The 23,536-nt window shown below is 45.2% G+C and overlaps 1 protein-coding gene across 3 annotated transcripts; it reads left to right on the forward strand.

Moving 5' to 3' along the window:
* The first annotated feature begins 575 nt into the window (after positions 1–575).
* UFD1 (ubiquitin recognition factor in ER associated degradation 1) lies at positions 576–21,187 on the forward strand. Of its 3 annotated transcripts, none has more exons than XM_006915242.3 (12): positions 576–725; positions 3,778–3,911; positions 4,278–4,310; positions 7,144–7,265; positions 8,188–8,318; positions 9,887–9,959; positions 13,975–14,043; positions 14,932–14,997; positions 15,281–15,328; positions 16,120–16,208; positions 17,079–17,160; positions 21,065–21,187. In XM_006915242.3, coding segments are annotated over exons 1-12 (924 nt in total). In that variant the 5' UTR covers positions 576–723; the 3' UTR covers positions 21,140–21,187. The 3 variants fall into 3 exon arrangements, with proteins under 3 accessions (XP_006915304.1, XP_015447527.1, XP_015447528.1); XM_015592041.2 differs by having other exon boundaries at positions 586–729; positions 3,779–3,911; XM_015592042.2 differs by lacking the exons at positions 576–725; positions 3,778–3,911; positions 4,278–4,310 and adding an exon at positions 4,382–4,967.
* The last annotated feature ends 2,349 nt before the right edge of the window (positions 21,188–23,536 follow it).

Below are 23,536 nucleotides of genomic sequence, written 5' to 3' on the forward strand. Positions count from 1 at the left end.
GCGCATATTGCGGCGTCAGTAGCGCTCCGCTATTGACGACTGAAAATTTCTGGCCTGTCTCAGAAAAGCGTCTTCAATAGGCAAAACGTCTGCCAACTTCAACTCTGATTCCCATTTATCCAGAAACTCCACGCTCGGTGGACATCTTTACTTTGGGCAGAGAAGCTTATTATGCCCCCCCACTGGAATTACAGGAAAAAGAAACCATCTGACCTTAAATTAAATATATTTATACATTGAACGAAGGCGTCAGTTTACGATTTCAATAGGTTCTCGGTCTAGTTCGAAGGCCCATGTGTAGCTTACTTCCGCCCGAGTCTTCGATGTCGCAGCAAAGTTAGAAAGTCTACGTGCATTCTGGGTAGTGTAGTCAGTAAGCAGAATGGGTCCTACTAAATTCGTCCAGAGGGGGGTTACTATCAAATTATAATTTAAAATAATTTAAAAAGTTATTCTAAAGCGAACAACAAGTTCGAAAGGGCATGTTACTGTTTATTCCGGGGAAACTTTAGACCCTGGCGCCTTTGCCTGGCTTTTTCTCTTTTGCAGCCGAGCCTGGTCCTGGGCACCTCCCCCTAAGTCTAAATTCTGGCACTTCCGGCGAGCCTTCCTGGGCATCCGAGCTGAGGCAGCGGCGGCGGTGGCTGTGAGGAGAGCAACTCTGCGGGCTCCAGTTGTAACATTTGCTGGACGAAGTGGTTTCTGCGAGGCAGAGTTGCCATCATCATGGTGAGCGCGGCCGGGCAGGGGCTGGGACCTGGGGCTGGGGCCGGGGGCCGAGGCCCGGACCTGGCGGAGCGAACATGACGGTTGCGGAGATGCCGAGTCACCCGGGCCTGAGCCCCGTCTGCTCGTTTGGGTGCATCCGTCAAGACACAGACCCTTGACTACGAACAGCCTCTGCTCATCTCCTATTTCGGGGCATGATTCGCATTTTCCCTTAGTTGGACTTGAGCTCCTTCCATGTTTGTGTTCACCACGGGTCTCGCAAGTGGTAGACTCGTAACAGGTTTTTATAGATACCAAATTAATTGAAAGGTTGTTGGGGGTGAGGAGAAGAATCGGGGGGCTTCCCAGGAAGAATGCATGGGGGGACACCCCTGTGGGCGGAACACCCCGCTCTTGCCCCATTTCCTTGAGCTCAGTATCTCCTAGACGTGCTTGGGTGTGATTGAGGTCATACCTTCGGCTATTTAAGCTATTCTGTAACGATAACAATAGTAGCTAATATTTGCTGGCGCTTTTCCTGTTGCACAGTTTTTCTTTAACACCTACAGTCTCTCATTACACCTTATCACATTTAATCCCTACAATACCCTTGGAAGCAAGGATGATTATTATCATTTTAACCATAAAAAAAAGTTTAAAGAGATAGTTTACTCTAGGTCACAAAAGTGGGGAGTGGACTTTAAAGCCAAATCTGGCTGCAAAGCTCGGTCTCATTACCACTGTAATCAATGCCTCAATGTCACCTGCTTATTTTAGTAAAAGCAAGGAATGATTACTAGATTTTAATCTGTGTGTCAGTGTTGAATCATATTTGTTCTCAAGTTTATCTAACAGATCTGGATACCCGATATTTGGTAGGCGATATGCTAGGCATTGGGATTGTAAAGGAAAGTAGGATTTGGGGTGAAGAGCATTGTGGAGGGGCAGAAAGGTTCAAGGTTGAATTGAAGACAGATTAGTATGAGTGTTAAGTACTTTGCACATTTTCTTCTTTCATATTGCAAAAATAAGAAATGGCTTAGATGGGGTAGTGTAGTGAGAGGCACTTAGAGGAGGCTCTCACTCCTCTCCTTTGTCTTCTTTCATCCAGAAACACTGTTTCATTTGTTATGCTTCTGGCCATGATTTTGTGAAGAGTTCGTTCTGCTGGTTAAAAGAAGAGAGGCAAAGGTTTGAAAACTACTGTGTTAGAACACAGAATGAAGAACCGTTTGAGATTTTAAGCAGGAGCCTGGTGTGTTTGCATTTTAGGAAGATGGCTGATTCAGTGTGCTAATATTGGATTTGCTAATTAACTACCTCATCAGTAGATGGGTTTCCCCCTACTTCATGTATATTTGGAATCAAGTCAAGAAATATTTGTCCGTCGTGAGGTTTTATTTAAAACTAGTAAAAAAACGCACAACATAAATTTACTGAACCATTCTTAAGTATACAAAAATGTTCACTATTATGTAATGGGTCTCCAGAACTTTTCCTCTTGCAAAATTGAAACTCTAGACTCATTAAATATCTCCCCATTTCTCCCTCTCCCTAGTCCCTGGCAACCAACATTCTATTTACTTTTTTGTCTGTGTGTTTGACTTCATAGGGCCCTCATATAAGTGGAATCATATAGTATTTGTCTTTTATGTGTTTGACTACATAGGGCCCTCATATAAGTGGAATCATATAGTAGTATTTGTCTTTTTGCGATTGGCTTATTTCACTTAGCATAATGTCCTGTAGCTTTCATCCGTGTTATAGCATGTGTCAGAATTTCTTTCTTTTTTATGGCTGAACAATATATGTATATACTACATTTTCCTTTCATCCGTCAGTGGACATTTAGATTGTTTCCACCTCTTGCCTATTGTGAATATTACTGCTGTGAACATGGGTGTACAAATATCTCAAGACCCAATTTCAGTTCTTTTGGAATACACCCTGTTGGGTGATTTTATATTCTGATGTTTTATATTTGAAACATCAAATAATTGCAATACTTTGAGAGGACCCTAGATTGCTTTGCTAACATGTTTTCTAAGCCTCATTGTAATGTGTAGTTTAAGAGCTGGAATCTTACCTTCTTGATGGCACCATGTCTTGGCTTTACTAATTAATGGGAGTCAGGAGTGCCATAGTGTAGCACAGCATGAGGGCTCATTGCAGGGGAACCAGACCTGACCCTGAGCAGAGCAGGGAAGGTTCCTGGAGAAAGGAAAGGATAGTCATGGAAGCCAGGTGAAGGGGTGCAAATATTGGGTGCCTGCTCTTCCAGTTGCCTAGAATGCTGTTCTGTGTTTTCACTTGGCTCCCTCTCCTGGCATTCAGGTCTCTGCAGAGAGCCCTTTGCCCACCCACTTAAAATAAGCATGCCCAGGAGCTCTGTGTCCCTTAACCTCTCTTGTCCTCAGAGCACTTGTCACCTGCTCACATGTAGGTATTTTCTTTTGCTTGTTTCCTTGTCTTGAAAGTCAGCTCTGCCAGGGCAGAATTTGTACCTGCTTTGTTAGTGAATAGATATCACTGGAGTATTGTTTCCCTACTGCTTAGCTCAGGTCCTGGCATTTGGTGAGTGCTCAATAAATAGCTGTTTTTTAATTCATGATAAGAGGAAAAGTGTACCAGGCAGAGGAACCAGCCCAGGGTGCGGGGTGGCAGGTGTAGGAGATTGTGGGGCCATCAGGAACCAGTCCCTGAGGTGTGTGCGAGGTCTGGCCGGGATTGCAGTGGAGGGTGGGGGTGGTGTGTGTGTGTAGGGGAGAGCTGAAAGAGGTTAAGAACAGGCTTGATGTGCTCGGTTATTTCGGTAAGATCTCACCATCTAAAAATGGTGGAAACTAGATCAGAGGGACAGACCATGCATGGCAGAAAGGGTAGAAACAGACTCGAGATTCATCATGCTACCAGGAAGCCAGGCCTACTGCTCTGGTTCATCAGTATTTTGGTGCATTTTGTTCTTTGAGGAAGTTTAGCAGCATTAACTACCCTGACCTGTTTTGGCTTTTGATGAGAAGAAATGTACCTTTGTTCTGTTCTAACTCTGGCATCTCTTTCTTTCTTCTAGTTCTCTTTCAACATGTTTGACCACCCGATTCCCCGGGTCTTCCAGAATCGCTTCTCCACGCAGTACCGCTGCTTCTCCGTGTCCATGCTCGCAGGGCCTAATGACAGGTCAGATGTGGAGAAAGGCGGGAAGAGTATGTGCTTGTTTTTATTTTGAATAGTAACCTTTCTGCCCTCAGCCTGCAGTGTTTATAGTCTCCTAACAGTCTATATTTTACATGTGTAACAGAAGCTACTTACAGTGAAACCATTGCTTGCCCCAGATTTGCTAAGGGGGAGAAGGGTCCAAATTGTGATTAGATTTATGGCTAGTAGCCATTCAGTTCCCCCAAATAAATTACAGCAAGTAAAGTTCTTTATGAAAGATTATTATTAAATTCTGACTACCCCACAAGTATTATTTAATACTTTTTAAATATATAACAGAAACTGCATTTTGGTTTTTGTTCTATCCTTTAAATTTTTATTTTTTTAATATTTCTTAAATGTTCTTTCCACAGTTATTATGCCACCCTCTGCCCTTGATCAACTTAGTAAGTATTTTCTACATGACTCGAGAACTGAGGTAATACATAAATGTGGATGCCAATCTGGTTGGGAATTGTTCCTGGAGGGTGCATGCTGGGCTGGGAGAGCTAGGGCCACAGGTGCCCCAGTGAAAAGGTAGCCCCTGGTGGCCAGCTGTCCAGGTTGGGGGCCAGTGAGTATTCAGCTCCAGGTCTCTCTTTTGTGAAGAGGATCTCCTCTGCATACACCACCCGCGCTCCCCCATCTCTGATCCCGTGAGGACTAAAGGAAGGTCCGAGCACCAGTGCTTATCACACTGCCAGGGCAGCTCATGCTGTTGGTCAGGTTCACTAGTTTTTCTCCTACAGAACAGTGGTTGGCTTCCAAGAGGGTGCTGTACAGCGGGGCGCTCATCTCCTCCCCTAGCCTCTTTCCTCAACCCCAGGCCCGCATTTTTGTCTGTTCTGCTCCAGTGTATCTGCAGCATGTCATAAACTTGAGTCCTCTGCCCCAGAAGCGGTTTCTCTCACTGGCTCCTGCCTCTTACCAGGAGTGAGAAAGGCTCATGGGTTGTGAGAGCGGCCACACTTTTCCTCTTTTCCTAACCCCTCATCCCATGAGAGCAACTGGAGACCTCATGCCTTGGCTTTCCTCTACCTGGACACTGAAAACCCTGACCACAGGTACAGTCATTGCCTTTTCAGTGATGTTCCTGAATTCATCCCATCTGGGACAGGCTACGTGGAGGCCACTAGCAGGAGGGTCCACACTTGGTGTTCAGTACATGTGGAACAGCACAGTGGAGAAGGGGTGCCAGCTTTGGTGTTGCTCTGGCTTGGTTCTAGGCTAGACTGGGCTTCTCCGAACTTCAGTTACCTCATCTTTAAACTGGGACACATAGCACCTGTCCATCAGAGCTGCTGTGTGGCAGGAGTACCTCCTCCTAGGTTGTGCCTTGTGTTTTATAAACAGCCCAAACTCATGTGACACCAGTCAGAAGGCATAAGGTGGCCTTTAGCCAGCAGGGCTTTACTGATGCTAACAGCAGCAGTGGCCACAACCAATGGAGGCCTTTAATTCTCGTCTCGGCTCAGCCACTTGGGGGATAGAGCTATGGGGTTCACTTCCCTCAGGCAGGTTCCTGTCATCACAGTGGAGGGGGTCAGGGCCCCCAGAGAGCCTGCCTTTCCATTTGAGCTGACCCCAGGAGCTAAGCAGTAAGAGTGACCCTTGACATAAGTGTCTAAGAAGAGAGTCAGAGATTGGGACAGTGGGGTTTAGACCAGTGTTGTTCAAACCTTTTAAGTGGGAGAAACTGTCCAAATGAAATCTTACAGGAGTCCTAATTTATAAAAGATTGCTGCTCGGGCTGGAGGAGGTGAGGGGGTGCAGAGGGCTTGGGAGCCCCAAAGCACTTCTCTAAATCACAAAGTGCAGTTTGAAAACCAACAGACTGGGGAACATGGATTTCTTCTAACCGTAAGAATCTCAGACCCCCGGCTGGAGCCTAATCCAATTCACTCTGACTGACTTCAATTCCTTTCCACAGCTCTATAGCTGGGAGGCTCCCTGGGGCTGGAAGGCTGGTGTTTGGGCCCTTGGCCACCTACTGCCAGCATTCAAGTCACCTTTATGATGCGAGAATACCTATGCCCACCACTGCCTCTGTGGTGAATATCCACTTCCAGAGGCTCTTCTCCCCTATTGGTGGTTTCTTGCCCAAGCTTATTACTCAATCTGCTTCATCAAAATGTTTAGAAAGATTCCGAATGGAGTCTGCCATACCTCCTGCTGCTGAAAGGAACTTCTGTTTGCCTAAACCAGTAGGCTAAAGTGGGCTTCGGTGGTTAAACCCCAGATCTGGGCCAGCAGCCTGGGTTGAATCCTAGCGTTGCCACTTATGTGCTTTGTGATTCTAGGCATGTTGCTGAACCTGTGTGCCTTAGTTTCCCACAGCTAAAAAGGTTAATGACAGTACTTTACTTCACTGTTTTGGGAAGACTGAGTGAGGGCCTGGTATGTGACAAACACCATTACTACATCAGTTTGTCCTCATCTGCTTCATGTCACTAGCCTCTCCTTTCTGTGCTCTCTGCACTCCTGGGTTAGCATGCCATCAGTCCTGGTTGCCTGTCTGGCCCCTCTATGTGGCCTTAACCTCAGAGGGGACGTACTGTGTCGTGACCCTGCTGAGAGCCCACACTGTTGACTGGTCTCACCCTGTGTAATTTCTGCCCCGGCTTCCCCTCCAGACTGCTCCCATACCCTGTCTCTGTGCCCCAGTCTCACCTAATTGCCAGCCATTCATGAACTGGCTAGTTTCCCCTTCCCTCCATGCCTTTGCTTAGGCTGCTTCCTCTGCCTGGAATTCTCTTCCTGGCCTCCCCACCATGACTTGCCTGGAGGAAGTCCTCCAGGAGCCCTGCCTCTTCCTGCTCTGCCCCTCCTACTGCATCACGGCATCTAGTTGCATGTGTTTTCTTTCTCACCTTTCGAACTAGAAATCTTTGAAGGTGAGGATTTTGTCCAGCACATGGTTGGCACTTAAATATTTGAAAATAAATGAGTAAACAAGCCACTTAAAAATAGGAATTTCAGAAAATCACAAGTGTATGTTGTGCTGTGTATGTGAATCACCAAACATTTCTGAGTTCTGGGCCAAGCGCGGTGCTCTCACAGGGAGTGTGGGGTTCTGGTGGGTAGGCAGACACTAAGGGACTAATCACCACAATGGGTCCGAGTGCCTGCTCTGAGGGGCAAGGCTTTGTGGAGTCATGGTGGGTGCTGAGGAGCACATTGGAGAACAGGGTTTCTCTCCCTGTTCTCATAGCCCTGCCTCATAGCCTCTCTCGATTTTAGGCCGACTCAACATTACCTACCCCATGCTGTTCAAACTGACCAACAAGAATTCAGACCGCATGACGCACTGTGGTGTGCTGGAATTTGTGGCTGATGAGGGTATCTGCTACCTCCCACACTGGGTGAGTGGGGCCATCCTGTTCCCTGGAGAGTCTGTGGGCCTGTCTTGGGGGAAGTCCTGCCCCCAAGTCAGAGTGAGGGAGGGCATTCGGAACAGTGCATCCTGTGCTGGGGGCAGCCTTTTCTTTGATGGTTGCTCAACTGGTAGCCTAGACACCACTGCCTTGCCATTTACCTGTGATCTCTTGGGTCAGGCTTTTTAAAGATAATGAAGCAGTATTTTTGAAATCCGAGTATAGAATTTCAGATTGTTATACATTTTACCCTCATTTTTCATAGTTTTTCCTCAATTCTTTTGTAATGGGTGTCTGTTTACACACTTGCCTGTAACTGAGTCTTTCCCTTTAAAGCACTCAACTTTGTTGCTATGGAAATGAAGCCTCTCTAGAGCACTTAGGCTTTCCACAGAGACACCCCCCACATGGTCCCTCTATGGAGATGAAAGAAAAGGTGGTGATACTGTACCTCTCACTCCAACTGCAGACTTAGAGTTTGAGTGGCCTCTTGTCCAGGTTCTCAGACTACTTTGGACCAGAAACTAATTGAATCCCTTTTGCTGAGAAGTGTCATCTCCCCTGGGACGCCTCTTTAGGTAGTATGGAGCTGCCGGCCCACCTCTTGGTCTTCCAGCTCTTGGCAAGAGTAGGTGATTGTCTTGGGTTCCCCAGCTGCTGCTGCTGAGTTGACTACCAGCGTGTCTGTGAGCACACACATTCTATTAGCTGATTGTCAGGCTCCATACCACCTGGAGCTCCCAGGCTTCTTCAGGGTAAGTCAGCCTAGAATAAGTTGTGGGCCTTTCAGGCCAGGGTCTCAAAGAAAAGGCCATCTGAATGTCAGACTTTGGCCTGCTCAGTGGGTCAGTGGCAGTCCTGCTGGCCACTTGATTTCTAAGATCCTCATGTAGCCTTCTTCTTCCTTTAGATGATGCAGAATTTGCTGTTGGAAGAAGGGGGACTCGTTCAGGTGGAGAGTGTCAACCTTCAAGTGGCCACGTACTCCAAATTTCAGCCTCAGAGCCCTGACTTCCTGGATATCACCAACCCCAAAGCAGTGTATCCTTTTGAAATGAGAAGGGTTCTTCCAGACAAAAGAGGGGTATGCTTGCAGGTAAACAGGGAGAGCTTTGTTTAACATGTGCCTACTTCAGGGAGCATACATTTGTTGTGATTGGAGTGGTGATTTGAGAACAGTGGTGTTCAGCCAGCAAATCTGCCCTGGCTCCTGGACCTGGGCCTGGACAAGTGCACTGGGTACTCTGAGGATTTCTTTTGGATATACTCTCTGGACACTTCTTCCTGGCCAAAGTGGAACCCTTCCTTCAGGTGGACTGTGACACCTAGCACAAAGCCCATTGTATTCTAGTAGAAGGGCCAGCCGGTCTGCGCTTCAGCCCCGACCCTTTGTGAGCCACTGGTGCCTATGAACTTGTCACTCACCTTTCCCTTTTACCCAGGCTTAAATACTTTTCACTCCAAACCAATGGGGAACATTGACTTAGTATGTTTTCTTTCTCTAAACAAGAGAGAAACAGAGGTTTTAGATTCCAGTGATTTTTTTTTTCTATGTTTGTCTCTGAACATAAGCTAGACATGTGTGTTTATAATTTAAAGAGTGACCAGTTTAGGTGAGGGGGTGTGCTGTGTGTGGACTATCAGAGATCTCTAGTTTGGAGGCCCCAGTTTAGCTCGTTGAGATTATGCTATGGAATGGTCACTCTTTCACCTATTTTAAAAAATGCTTGTTTGAAAAAGAGAGTGAAAGAAAAGCTGCCTCCATGTACCTCACCTGCACACTCTCTCCAGGAAGGAGCTCAGGAGCACGCTGCTGCTGGCCCTGTCCTGGATGTCGGTGAGCCATGTCGAGCCCCCCACTCACTGTGTGTGGATGAATGTGTTGAGTCCCCTGCAGCTGAGTCCTGGACATGCAGGGGTGTTGGGCTCTCTGCTCCTAGCAGTTCATGATGGAGGCTTCCTGTCCTGCAGGCAGGACAATGTCTTGTGGCAAGGTCTGTTTACCTTGTCCTTCAGAGCTCTGCTTGGAGGTGCATGTCTGGCTGTCAGTGCCCAGGAGTGGGGCCTACCTCTGACCTTAGTGCCTTCATGATTTTTCTTTGGACCTTTACACGTGTTATGATACAGACTTATTGGTTGCTTTCAGAGGATGTAACTATCTAGTTAACTTGTTAGTATACAGAGAAAGGATATTACTTTTCATCAGCTAAGAGTCAATCTGATGCTCCTTAGTCTGGCCGACAGTGTGGATTAAAGGCTGTCTTAGCATAGAGTGGAGAATGTGGGGGGCGCACAGAGCAGCGATGGGGTGCCATTTCTGCCCTCAGATCAAGTGGGTTGGGTCTGACAGCTCAGGGGTCTCTGGAGTATTCGAGGAGAGGGCAGCCCTGTAGCGTGCCATTTCACATGAGGAATGAAAACAGCATCCCACCTTTTCACAAAGCTGCTGTTATCCTGGAAGGCTGTGTGACCAAGAGAAGCGAACTTGGACAGCCTGGCTCTTTTCTCCCTCAGTTAGACTCTAAGATCTTCTCTGAGATGTGCCATGTCACAGTGTAGGATTCTGGAGCCACAATTTGTGTTTGTGCCTTGACAGCATGTGTCTGCAGATTAGAAAATGCACTGAGAAACTTTGCCTGTCTGACCACCGGGGATGTGATTGCCATCAACTACAATGAGAAGGTGAGTGTCTCGGCCATGGGGCCAGCAGGGCTTGGAGCCCAGCTCGGTGCAGGTCACACCTTACGAGGCAGTGCCATTCTGGTGTTTGAATGAGACTTCTTTTTAAGCAGTGTGTGCCTGGCTTTTGTCAACTAATTGCTGCCTACTGTTTGCTTTTTAGAGCCCTGTACCAATCATTTAGTAACTCTGTGTTTTGATAACTCATAACTTACAGGTAAACGAGTTTATTGTTGTATTTATAAATCACACGTCTGTGTACCATGCTGGTGAGCCTGCTGATTGTGTCTTAGTTAGAAAGGTCTGCATTGCACCTATAATCTTAGCTAAGCCCTTTGCTGGGCTATGGGGACACAGAAACGAACCAATCTGGGTCCTCGTCCTTGAGATTCCCTTCCTTGGAAGCAGATAGGCCCTTCTAGAGCTGGCCCTGCGGTGCACTTCCAGTGCTCTGGAGCACCTAGAAGCAGATCCTGGCTCCTAGTGATAATGCTGCCTGAGGTCACCTCTCCTTATGGGAACCCACATCATCTTCCTCCTGTTTTCTTTAATTTTGGTTTTTCCGTATTCCTTTTGGCTTGGTTGTCTTGACACATGTCTTTCAGGTCTGAACATGGAATCATTCATGATTCCATGCTTCTTAGGTGTCCGGGTGTAGACAATTTAACTATAAAGTGAAATACCATATCTTGTCCTTTATTTCTCATTCATTTCATGTATATTGACAAATGAGTTCCCACAAAATTCAAGACAGCATCCACTTCCTCATTATCATGGCAACATGTCTGAGGGAAGATGTAATAGTTGCCAATCCTTTTGATAGGCCATCCTAACACAGTCATGGAGCGCAGAGATGTGGGTGCCCCTCGTCCACTGTGATGGTAACTGTGATTGATCCTCACAGACCCTCACAGGGTTGACCACCTATTGCCCAGGAGTGACCATAGCCCTGGCTTGGCTTTTCCTGAGGCCAGCTCTTAGCTCCTTCACACACTCTTCCATCCCCTCAGGGGCCCCTCATAGCCATGAATAGGAGCCTGTGGTTCAGCCAATACCCTTCCTCCAGGATCAAGAGGACGGTGATTCCCTCAGTGTCAGTGTAAGGATCCAGTATGTTCTCCAGTAATTTCCTTTTTTTTTGAGGCATCCGATATTGAGAATTCTTACTTTTCCATATTTTGGAGTTTGAGTCATATTTTTCTATAAAACTAAGAAATCATCTTGTTGCCTTTAGATTTGTAGAGAACATTTTAGGTATTGTTTACCTTAACTGAATACTTTAAGCTTTCATAATTAACTATAGGTAGGCAGAATGTTTTTGTTCTTAATATTAAGGTAGTGATGCTAAATATAACTCAAATTGATATTTTTGCACAGAAAGGGAAGGTGAGTTACATACAGTACATAGAATTGAAACACATGTTTGGACTTCTCTTATTTTAAGTATGGAAAGACTAGATACTCTACAGGGCCCTTCTGATAAAATCCAATTAAATCAAGATACAACCTAGATTATTAATGCATGGGTGGGCTCACAGGAAATATAGAAAATTTTTCAAGACTTTCTTAGCAGGGTTGTTTTGAGGGCAAATGGCCGTATCAGTGCTATAGAGATCTAAATCGAAGACTTTGACATTAAACTGGAACTCTTAAAGAGGCCAGAATATACCCTGTTGCCCTCATCTCAGGAGAAAGAACCCAAATTCTATCTGGGAAAAGTACCCCCAGTTTAGTTAAGCCTTTGGGATTGTATAGATTGAACAAGCAAACAAGAACTCATAATACAACCACCAGACATGCAAAGCAGAGAGAACAAAATCAAATTTAGACCCTTTAGGAACTCCATATTGGGACTTTCATGTACAAATATAAAATAAGTAAGTATAAAATGTTCAAAGAAGTTGTAAAATGGAACCATAAAATTTAGCAAGCAACAAAAGACTATAAAAATAAAAGCCAGGGAAGTTTGAAAAACAGAATTGAACAACCTCTAACAAAAAATTAATGAAATGAAAGCTAAATCTGGAGAAATGACTTAGAATTCTGCACTTAAACAAGGTGATGGAACATATTAGAGATTGAGGTATTGGAGATACTAAGAAAGTCAGATGTGCTCCATGAAAATTCCAGCAGGAGAGAATGGAGGAGGGGCGATAATGTGAAGAGATAATAGGTGAAATTGTTTTACAAATGGCCATCAACCCATAGTTACAGGGAATATTTAACGTGTCTCAAATAGGGTAGATTACAGATACCAAATACCAGGTATAAATAGGTGAGCAGAGAGAAAATACAACACTTTCAGAAGAATAGCTAATTGAAGGCCTTTGAATAGCAACTATTATAGCCCAAAATAGCAGAATGTCTTTAGAGGATGATAAAAAGTAACTGTCATCAAACCTTTGAATAATGAGGACAAAATAAAAATATTTTCAAATAAACAAAATCTGAGAGTTTATTTGCTAGTAGAACTTTAAAAGCATGTACTTTAGGAGTAAAACATTATCCTAGAAGGAAAGATTAGAGTACCAGAAGGAATGGAAAACAAGTAAACAGGCAAATATGAAGTAAATTATGATAAATATTTCCATATAAAGCAGTTTTATTTAATATATGAGGCTTAAAAGATGTCATCTGAAATACTGGAAAAGAATAATTCTAGAGAGTTATTTAGAATTAAAGTATTCTCTGTAATTCAGTAAAGTTAAGTCAATAAAAATAACTGAAAACTCTGCATTCATGTTTCAAAACAGTTTAAAATTACTGTTTTAGATATAGCATTACAATACATAAAGCTAAAAATAAGTCACAAAAGTGTTTATCCTAACTACATGCAACATATTCTAGTATTTCTGTTGTGCTGTCTTTCGGTGTTTTTCTTTTCTAGTTCTGGTTGCAGCACACTGGTTTTATGACACACTAATTAGCTGTGACCTGCAGTTTGAAAACACTACTGTAGAGGAATGTGAACACATGCCCCCAGAGACACATAGCTGAATGTTCATGGCAGCGTTGTTAGTGATAGTAAAACCATTAGAGACAGCTCAGATGTTGATTGGAGAAATTATGGCACATCCACACAGTGACATATATATTCATTTTTATTTATCTTCTATTAGATAATGGAGAAACTTTAAAATATAGACGGCACATTGAGCCTTCTCACTTTACTTTGGTGACCTTCCTCCTAATGTTTAAGTTTTTTAAATGGTGGGACTATCTGGACTGTTCATGATAAAAACAAGACATATTCTAGGTAAAAAGAAAGAATCCAAAGTGATGTTGTAAAAAGTAGATTGACTCACTTTTAGTTCCTATCCTATGGGCATTGTTAATACATGTTTTTACATACATGAGGTCATCCTAGACATACAGCAACATAACTGGTTTTTTAACTTCTTTTTCTATTGCCTACATCGTATTCCACAGTGACTATAATTTATATGTGAATAGACAAAGAATCCAAAGTGATGTCGTAAAAGGTAGACTGAGTCACTTTTAGTTCCTATCCTCTGGGCATTGTTAATATATGTTTTTACATACATGAGGTCATCCTAGACATATAGTAACAAAACTGGTTTTTTAACTTTTTCTATTGCCTACACTGTATTCCACAGTGACTATAATTTATATGTGAATAGATATTCATTTAACTAATTTATTGAAAGGCATTTGGGGTATATACTATTATTAGCAATGCTGGAGTGAGTATACTTAGAATAAACTCCTAGAAGTATAGTTTCTGGGGTAAAGGCTATGTGCGTCTTTTGCAGTTTGATCCACAACTGCCTTGTCTGATTTGAACCACTTTTGGGGAACAGCCTCTGTTGAGAGATAGGCAGGTGTCAAGGCAGTTCATCCCCATAGCCTCATTGTCAGCAAGACGTTTGGCTGTGGAGGGTGTCATGGAGGTGAATGATGTGTCTGCAGGAGCAGGGTAGGGAGCTGTAGTAACATAACAGTGATAGCCTGCAGTGGTGCTATAAAACCATCCAACTGATCTGTGTTCTTCCCACAGATCTATGAACTGCGGGTGATGGAAACCAAGCCCGACAAGGCTGTGTCCATCATCGAGTGCGACATGAACGTGAGTGACTTTGCTGCTTACAGTACATTTGGGCCTGGGGAAGATAGCCATTTGGTAGCCCCTGTAGGCCATTGCCTCAGGAGGATGTCACTTCACACAGCCCCTGGGACTGTGTGAGGGAGCGAGGAGGAAAATGCTGCCAGAACATCATGAGGAGGCCACTGACCTTGTGATCCATCTCTGGGCCAGTGGGGGTGGCAGAGTTGCTGCCAGTTCTGAGATGGTTAAATCCATCAGCATCTCAGACCTGCCAAGGAGAGAAACTTCTTAAAAGCTAAGAAGCCTCAATTAAAAAAAAAGAAAAAAGCTAAGGAAGTTTTTTCAACTCCTGGGTAGGAGGGAACTATTGGGATACACATAGCCTGGTGGCTTTCCAGGGATGATGCTGACGAAAAGGGCCAACTCCCAAAGGTTAAACACCATCGGGTTCCACTTTTATAACATTCTTGAAATGACAAAACTTTAGAAGGGGACAGAATAGTGGTTGCCAGGGGCTGTGGGTGGTGGAGCAAGTCACTGGCAGAGAGGTGAGTGTGGATATAGAAGGACAATGTGAGGAATCTTGTGTTGGAGCCGTTTGGTATCTCGATTGGGCATGGATGCACAGACCTACACTGGTGATAGAGTTTTGAGAACTTAAACACACACAAATGAGTTTGTGTAAACTGAGGAATTCTGAACAGTAAAAATGTCAATGTCTTGATGGTGATACTATACAATAATTTCGTTAAATGTTACCATTGGGAAAACTGGGCAAAGTGTACAGGGCATCTTTCTGTGTTACTTCTTACAGCTGGATAGGACTCTATGGTCATCTCAAAAACAAAAGCTAAGGAAGCCTAAGTACTGCTGTGTCTCACAATTTTACTTTTTATGTTGGGAACACAGGTGGACTTTGATGCTCCACTGGGCTACAAAGAACCTGAAAGACAAGTCCAGCATGAGGAGTCAACCGTAAGTTGTTTCCCCAGCGTCCCTCATCTGATCCACCAGATGCCCTCTGTGGTAACAGTCTTTGGAAGTGTGTCCTGGGTCTGTCCTGACAACTTGCCCGTGTTTGGCCTCTCTGCTGATACTGATGCAGCTACATTCCCTGCTTTTCTTCTAGCCCTGCTCCTGGTAGTCGGTGTGTCCCAGCCATTTGGGTGCAGGGATAGCCATAGAAATGAGGGGCCCAAGGTAAAAGTTGCGGTGTCCCTGCTGAAAAGCTCATCTCCTGTTTTTTTGTTCCTGTCAGGAAGGTGAAACTGACCACAGTGGCTACGCTGGAGAGCTGGGCTTCCGTGTGAGTACCAGGCCATGTGTTTTACTTCTGTGCTCCTGCCATGCCATCTGCTCCTTCCAGCCACTCTGTAACACTCCATGGACCTCAGCATTGGGCCTCTGAGAATCTGTGCACACACTTATCTGCCACTTTGTTAGTTCCAGAGCACTTAATATCCACCTTTTCCTTGAATCCTAACAACTCTGTAAGACAGCCACAACTTTTTTTTTCTTTTTAAAATTCTAATCTACCAAAAAGTTAAAATAGTACAATGGACACACAAATACTCTTCACAAGTCACCAAATGTGATCACGTTTGCTTTATCTCTGAGAACATGTCCCTCCTTTTTTTTGGCCTGCACTGTTTGAAGGTAAGTTGCAACATGACCCTTCAGCACTGCTGCCAGCCAGGCTTCCTGGTAAAAAGGTGTAGATGACTAGTATGAGGGCACTGGGATGCTGGGCAACAGTGAAGGTGGCAGGACTGGAAAGCTAAGCTGTGGGGCAGTAGTGACAGAGGCCTTAGCCCACACACAGGGCCCCAAACTGGGTGGCCCCGCATAGGCCAGGGGTAGACCTTTCAACCTGTCATTAGCTACTACTGGCTGCCCTTGGGCTAGGAGGCTCCCTTCAGCTCACAGCAGCCCTGAAGGGCTGGGCGGAAAGATCTTGGCTGCCTACACTTCAGCAGCTGGGAGGACTGGGTCACACTCCCCAGCACATATCTGTGCAGCAGTTAGCAAAGGGCATGCATGTGCTCACTTTGGCTCTTGAGACTCAGTGCACATACACTCTCTTTTTTGCCTATCTAGGCCTTCTCCGGCTCTGGGAATAGACTGGATGGGAAGAAGAAAGGTGTAGAGCCAAGTCCCTCCCCAATCAAGCCTGGAGACATTAAAAGGTGGGTCTGAAGTGGCTCTCCTCCAGCCTGATGCTTTATCATTGTCCAAAGAGGGTCTGTGGTGGGTAGGCAGGCTCACTCCAGCTCTGGAGGCAACACCTGGATCAAGGAAGCTTGTGAGATGGATGAATACTCCCACTGCCTGCTCTCCTTGGGGGACTGGAGTGCGATGAGGGGGTCGATGTTTCCCAGCAGAAATGTTTTTAGTGTCTTCCACACATCCAGGACTACTGCAGTCTAGCTTCTACGTGACCCTGAGTAGCACCTGATCAGAGCTAGCTTCTATTTAAAATCTTTCTAGTTACTATCTAGTAATCTATTTTCCTGTTTTGTGACTTCATCAAGTCACAGTGTCTCAACTTCCCTCAAACAGGATGCAGGAGCTGATCACTGTTTGGTCCAGGAACTCAGAGCAAATTCACTGCTGTGGTGGCTGTCACAGTGGTGGCAGAGATAAGATATGCCACCTGTCTAAGTGTTAGAGTGGAAGAAGAATGCTGAAAATGGGGCATCTACCCACTCTGAAGGGGTGAAATAGATTTAGTGCAAGTGTAGCCCTTCCAGGGTAATCTGTGAGGCTGGACAATAGAGATGGTGAGGGCCTCCCAAGCCTCCAAGTGACCCTTCATCGCAGGCCAGGCCTCGAGTCTGCAGGCCCCTGTCCTAGTTGCCTGGTTCCCTCCTGGAGGGATGCTGGGGAGCACCAAAGGGCTGGCCCAAGGCCAGGGTGGGCTGTAGCTGCATACCTCAGAATGAGAGTCACCAAGTAGATACTTATCATCTCTTTGGCTTGCCTTTCTCTTGATTGTCAAAAGTGAATTTTAGTCATTTTCTCCTGGAACCAGCATTTCTCCTCTTCTGTCTTTACAGAGGAATTCCCAATTATGAATTTAAACTTGGTAAGATCACTTTCATCAGAAATTCACGTCCACTGGTCAAAAAGGTTGAAGAGGTAGGTATATTTCATGTATAATTAGAAATTTTATTTTCTCGTGTGACTGAGGGAATTCTTTCTATTCTGAATCAGGGTGTTTCTGTCATATTTTTCTGCATTCCTGGGGTCCTCCTCCCCCTAGTGGCCTGATTGTCTTATTGAAGCTCTGTGCAGGCTGTTGAAGGGGTATGTGCAGGCTGCAGCTCTGGCATCATGTGGTGGTGATCAGCACAATACCAGCTCACAGAGCCCTTACCAGGTGTCAGGCCCCGTGCTGAGTGCTTTATACTTAATTATTTAATTCCCAGGACAGTCCCGTAAGGTGGCTGCTGTGAGCATGAAGGTCTGTGAAGGTCAGAGTACCAAGGGCCCATGGGCAGAGCCCCTGACAGCTGCATGGCCACCTCAGTGCCACCACACTCCAGAAATGGCATCCACTGAGACCTAAGGAGAGCGGCTTCCCTTGGCCCTGGAGTTCTCATGTGACAGGAAGGGAAGGGAAGGGTAGGAGGTGTTGACAAAGAGGTTCTACCTCCTGGGCACTTCTAGGTGCTAGAAACTGGTTCTGAAAACCCAGCACGCCCTGCTGCAGATTGCTCATCCCAGCCAGCAGCTGTGGCTGTGTGTGCTGTATATTTCTAGAACACCAACACTGTAGACCCACCACTTTCTTAGTTCCTTTTTTCACAGATTCGGTCTCTTGGGGATTTAGGGGTAGCAGAGGACAGATATGCCCTGAGCCCGTCTAGGTGCTAGAAACTGGTTCTGAAAACTCAGCATGCCCTGCTGCAGATTGCTCATCCCAGCCAGCAGCTGTGGCTGTGTGTGCTGTATATTTCTAGAACACCAACACTGTAGACCCACCACTTTCTTAGTTCCTTTTTTCACAGATTCGGTCTCTTGGGGATTTAGGGGTAGCAGAGGACAGATATGCCCTGAGCCCGTTCTGGGTGGGCTGCCAGATGGGACCAGTTACTGGCCAGTTTCTGGCTGTGGGGCCTTCACAGGCCTCTTCTGACAACTGAACGCCTCCTCTGTAGCTTTTAGGTGGTTAGGAATAGATACCATTATGCTGTCTGCACACCTCGGCCTCACAGCTCCTCTTAGCCTTAATGTTCTAAACACAGTGTTGGGGACCTTCTAGGCTCTGAGGAACAAATGTGGTCCTTAATCAGACCTCACTCTTTGAGTCCGCCCTGAGGTCCCCTTTCCAGGCCCTTGCCAGCTGCAGGCTGGTCTTGCTGACCCAGGCCTAGAGGCCCCAGCAGGGGCTCCCCCTGGGCTGACTTATGACCCTACTGTTGGAGATATAGGAAAGGGAAGGTGAGGCTGGCAGGCACAGCTGGAGCTGTTTTATCCATGAATATTTAAGAAGAAATGTATGACTGAAGATGGGATTGAAGGCACATACTTAGCTCTACTTTACCCTGAAACCCCACGAAAGCTGAAGTACAAGGTGATAAGGTAATAAAGATGGTGAAGAGGAAAGGCGGCAACTGCAACAAAACTTCGGCAGCCCCGGAGCAGGAGGAGAAGTGGTAACTAACCTAATAGACCAGGAAAAGCTGCATCCTGACTGAGCCATGAGGAAGCCCAGAGGCAGCTTAGTTTAGGTGGTTGAACTCTCAAAGGGCACCTCTGGAAATGGACTAAAGAGAGTATGTGTCACAAAGCAGTTAGAACTGCAGCACCACCTTCCCCTCACCCCACTGGGGCTGTGCCTCCCTCACCCCAGGAAAAGGCATCATGGACGGTTCTGCGTTTGGGGTCATCAGCACAGTGGATAGCAAGACCAAACTGCAAGATGGAACGAGTGACAGTTGGCATCCTGAATGTCAACACCCTGGTGTCCTTCCCCTGCTTGGCTCTTAGACACTGGCAGCTAAACTTGCTTGTTGCAATTGGAGGAACTTTCTCTGGATGTTCTGATGAGCCCAGGGAAGGTCCCAGCCAGCTTACCCCAGAGTGAAGATCATGGTCAGAAAGTTTCCAGTGCCAGCATCCAAATTATCAGAGTTCTGAAAAGAGCTTAGAGAAACCAGAGAGGCAGCAACTATCAGGGAAATGATTGCTCCAAATCAAACACGAATTTGCAGGTTGGAAGGCCCACTGAGCGTCCAGCATAGTGAACGAAAATAGCCCCACATTGAGGCAAAGAAAATATCCTAAAGCCTCTAGAAGGAGGAAAGAGGTTCTACCACAGATCAAGAATGGCACAGGAAGCTAAGAGATAGTGGAGCCAGGTCTTCAAAATTCTGAGAGGAAACTCTTTAAAAAATTCTATACCCAACTCTTAAGGGATGAACTGTGCCCTCATCTCCTCTCTCCCTGCCCTCCAATTCCTGTGTTGAAGCCCTAACTTCCGGTACCTCAGAATGTGACTGTATTTGGAGATAAGGCCTTTACAGAGGTGACTTAAGTGAAAGTGAGGCCATTAGGGTGGGTCTCTGATCCATTCTGACTTGTTCCCTGGTAAAAGAAGAGGAAGTTGGATATGCAGAGGAAAGACCATGTGAGGACATAGCAAGAAGACAGCCATCTACAAGCCAAGGAAAAAGGCTTCAAGAGAAATTAAACCTGTCAACACCTTGGTCTAAGATGTAAAGCCTCCAGAACAGTGAGAAAACATACCTTGTTTAAGCCACCAGTCTGTGGTACTTTGTTATGGCAGCCCGAGAGCAACTTAAGACCAACCACCCTGTCAGTGAAACATGAGAGTAGAAACAAGGTACTTTTGGATATGTGAGATGTCATAAAAACATAGTCCTCATACTCCTTTTCTCAGGAAGCTACTGGAGGATGTACCCCACTAAAATGAAAGAATAAGGTAGAAATAAAGCCTTAGATCCAGGAAACAGGTGTTCCCATGGCCATGTGCAGCACCAAGAGAATGGCCAGTCCAGGAAGGGCAGCTTGAAAGCCCCAGGAGACACCTTCCTCAAGCAGACATAGTTGGCAGTGTGATTTATGTGGAGTACCTGCTGTGATTAAATATATGTGGAAGAGAGAAGGCGGACACAGACAGCGGACAAACAAGGCTCTGCAGGAAAGGAAGACTGGATGGCTCAGCTGAGACTCACATTTACATGGTCACCACCACGTAAAACCTGTACAGGCTCCACCAGAGGTATAGCAGCTATATCAGGTGAGGGCCGAGTATAGGAGTGTGTGTATGGGAGCTCAGAATCCTCTTGTATAGATAACACCTTGGACTGACTTAGCAACATAAGCACATGAAAGATACCTGCTGTTTTTGAGGGTTCAGAAAAAATAATCATCTTTCTCCTGGTGAGAGAATAGTTCTTGGAATGTTTCTGAGAGCTGGTGAGTCACCATATATTAAAAGCCTTAAAAATATGTGCATCCTTTTACTGATGAATTCAACTTCTAGGAAAAATCAGAGCCGTGTACAAACACAGTAAGTTGATCACCATAGCAATTTAAAATACTGCAAACCTGGAAGTAACATCTGATGGTAGAAGACTACCTCTCCCATGTAATGGAATTCTATGTAGCCTTTAGAATGTACTAGATGAGAAATTCATTGACTTGAGACTTGGGAATTAAGTATGAAAATAGTTTATATGAGCATATACAAAAAGTGATTGGAAATGTTATTTTGGGGTGGTGGAGTTATAGGTGATTTTTTTGAGAGGGTGTTTTTATACTTTTTATATTGAAAATGTGATACTTCTCCAAAAGGATATACATTCAACCTGAGGATAAAGGCTATGGTGGTTGCATGGTTGTGATTGGTTGTTTTCAATTAATTATGATTTGTATTTATATTTCAAACACATTTCTTATTATGAATAATGTAGAAGTAAGGAAATGGATGTATAGTACATAAATTAACAGAATAAAGCCTTTTTTATAAACCTCCAAGAAGTTTCTGAAAATAGTATTTTATCTTCACACCTAGGATGAAGCTGGAGGCAGATTCATCGCTTTCTCTGGAGAAGGACAGTCATTGCGTAAAAAGGGAAGAAAGCCATAAGTTGGAACTTTTGGCTGATTGAAAAATAAAATGATCAATTGCAACACATGGCTTTTAGTTACTGGCCTTGATGGGGGTGAGACTACTGCAGATGCTCTGTCATTTTAGGTTTGTATAGAGTTAGTTACCTAAGAATTACTAAGTTTGACTTGGAAGTGGAACAGCAGGACTTTATGGTTGTGTACTTGATTTGGGTAAAGAGAAAGCTGTCACTGAGGTCCTTTAGGCAGCCCTTTTGCCATTTCTGGCTTTCAGTCCTTGGGGACACTCCCACTCCCTTAGCGGAAGCAAATTGCCTCAGTTCCTGATAAAAACCAATGGGGGGGCGGACTGAATTGTTCTAACTTGTGTTCTTCCTTTTTTCAATTTTCTTTTCTTTTCGTGGGTCTATAGCTTAGATATTGCCTTTGGCCTAGAAAAAGTTGTTTAAATAGATATGTGCTCTATAAATAGTGGTTATTCTGTTACTCTGGAAGCAATTTAAGTATTTGAAGATGGGTGTTTCTATTTTTGCATATTGATTTTTTTCAAGAGAACCATTCCTCAGAAGGAAAACCTGATCTGAATGCATTTCCACTTTTATTTTGATTTCATTTGGAAATAACTGGCTCCTTAATCTTTTCTTTGGTAAAATAACTTAATGGTGAAGCACAAATGTGAATATTAGAATAAGTAAAAGCTAAAGATTCAGTTCTCTTTTTCCTTCCCTTCCCCCCACTCCCAGTTTAATGTATTAAATAATCCAAGGTCTGCTGGCCTGTCTTTATTTTTTATTGGTTTCAGGTCTTCACTTTCTATAAAGTGAGATCTTTTGATATGTTAATCCAATTTTAATCTTTTCTTCCTTGAAAATAATTCTAAATCAAGAATTTCAAATAAAAACAGGGACTGACTAAAACCTGGATTGCTTCTAAATGTTTGATTAGATGCCAACATGGATTGATGGTTGGGCCACTGACCAGGAATTGGAGGAAGGCCTGTTTGCCCCTCATCCCATCCTGCTATTACAAAAAAGCTCCTCTCGGGGAGCTTCTGGAGAATGTAGAGAGAAATGAGGCTTTCTAATCCCTTGGGTGGGGATGGTCAGGCTCAGCAGGGTCTTCCCTGTATCAGGTCTCCTGCTTGTATGCAGAGGGGTGCTTCTCTGGACAGGGTTCCTCCCAACATTCCGAAAAGGAGAGGATGCACCCCTCGAGATAAATAGCCCCAGCATCCACCCATGTGTCCTCAGAGAATGATCATTGAAGATTGTTATGATGACTGGGGCTGGGCCCTGTGATCCAAAATAATAATACTGCCAGTATGGTTTCAGAAGACATGAACACTGTTGTGACCTATCTGACCCTCCACTTAAGAAGCTTTGGTTTCACGAGTAGAGGTGGAAGCCCTTGGTGGGTAGGCAGTCTCCACTGGCAGAATCACATTGGCTGACACTCATTTTATTCATAATGAAGAATGTTACAGTAAGAAGCTGGCCCTGAGTTTTTGTCTTTCCTAAGCAACACCTACTGTATATGAAAGGAAACCACTCCTGGTCCTTTGCTGGAGGCACACTCCTCTGCTTACGCAAGAGGTGGACTCTGTTGGTGGGTCTTCTGGTGACACAGTTGGGTCACCTGGAACAAAAGTCCTGGTCCTTACTGCAGTAGCCTGGCCTGCAAACCTCCTGCTTGCTACACAGTGTCTTCTCCAACCTTGGTCAGCCAACTTGGCAGAACCCCTAATAAAATTGCAGCTTTCTGGTCCACCTACAGGGAGTCTGACCCAGTCTCATTCATACAGAAGGCCCAGCAACCCCTTGTAAGGGGGCTCCCCAGCATATGATTAGGTTAGCAGAATTGGAGACCATTGCATTGGTATTGCAGGGCTCTCTGCCTCAAAACGTCCACTTCTAATCAGACATATGAGCTGCCCACGGACGTGTAACCCGTTCCACTCATAGCCTCCACTCCTTTGACCAGTCTGCTACTGTGCTCAAAACGCCCTTTTAGCCTCCACTTCCAGCCTGGGTTCCCTCAGGAGGTCATCCCGCGTCCTAGACACCCCACCCCCAACACGTAACGCCCAGCCAACCCCAGGTATTTTGTAAGTTCACCTCCGCCCCCGAGTGTGCACTGTAGCAGAACTGGCAGCTTCGCTGCACAGTTGCTCAATATGTGCTTAAAATGAACCCAATCTTTGAGATTTATGAAAATGACAGCTATTGGAAAGAATTGGCCGTTTCAGAAACGGCCAACTTAATGTGGCCGTGCAGCCCGGAACGCCCGCCGCACACCGTGGGGTCACGCTTGCTGTCAGCACTGTAGCGGAGATGGCTCTGCGCAGAGTTTTCCTACCTTTCCCACACGCCCTCAGCCTTCCTGGACTCCGCCCCTTCGCGCGAGCCCCGCCCCCGGC

Source organism: Pteropus alecto, unplaced genomic scaffold (assembly GCF_000325575.1).
Source record: "Pteropus alecto unplaced genomic scaffold, ASM32557v1 scaffold135, whole genome shotgun sequence".
Lineage (NCBI taxonomy): Eukaryota > Metazoa > Chordata > Mammalia > Chiroptera > Pteropodidae > Pteropus > Pteropus alecto.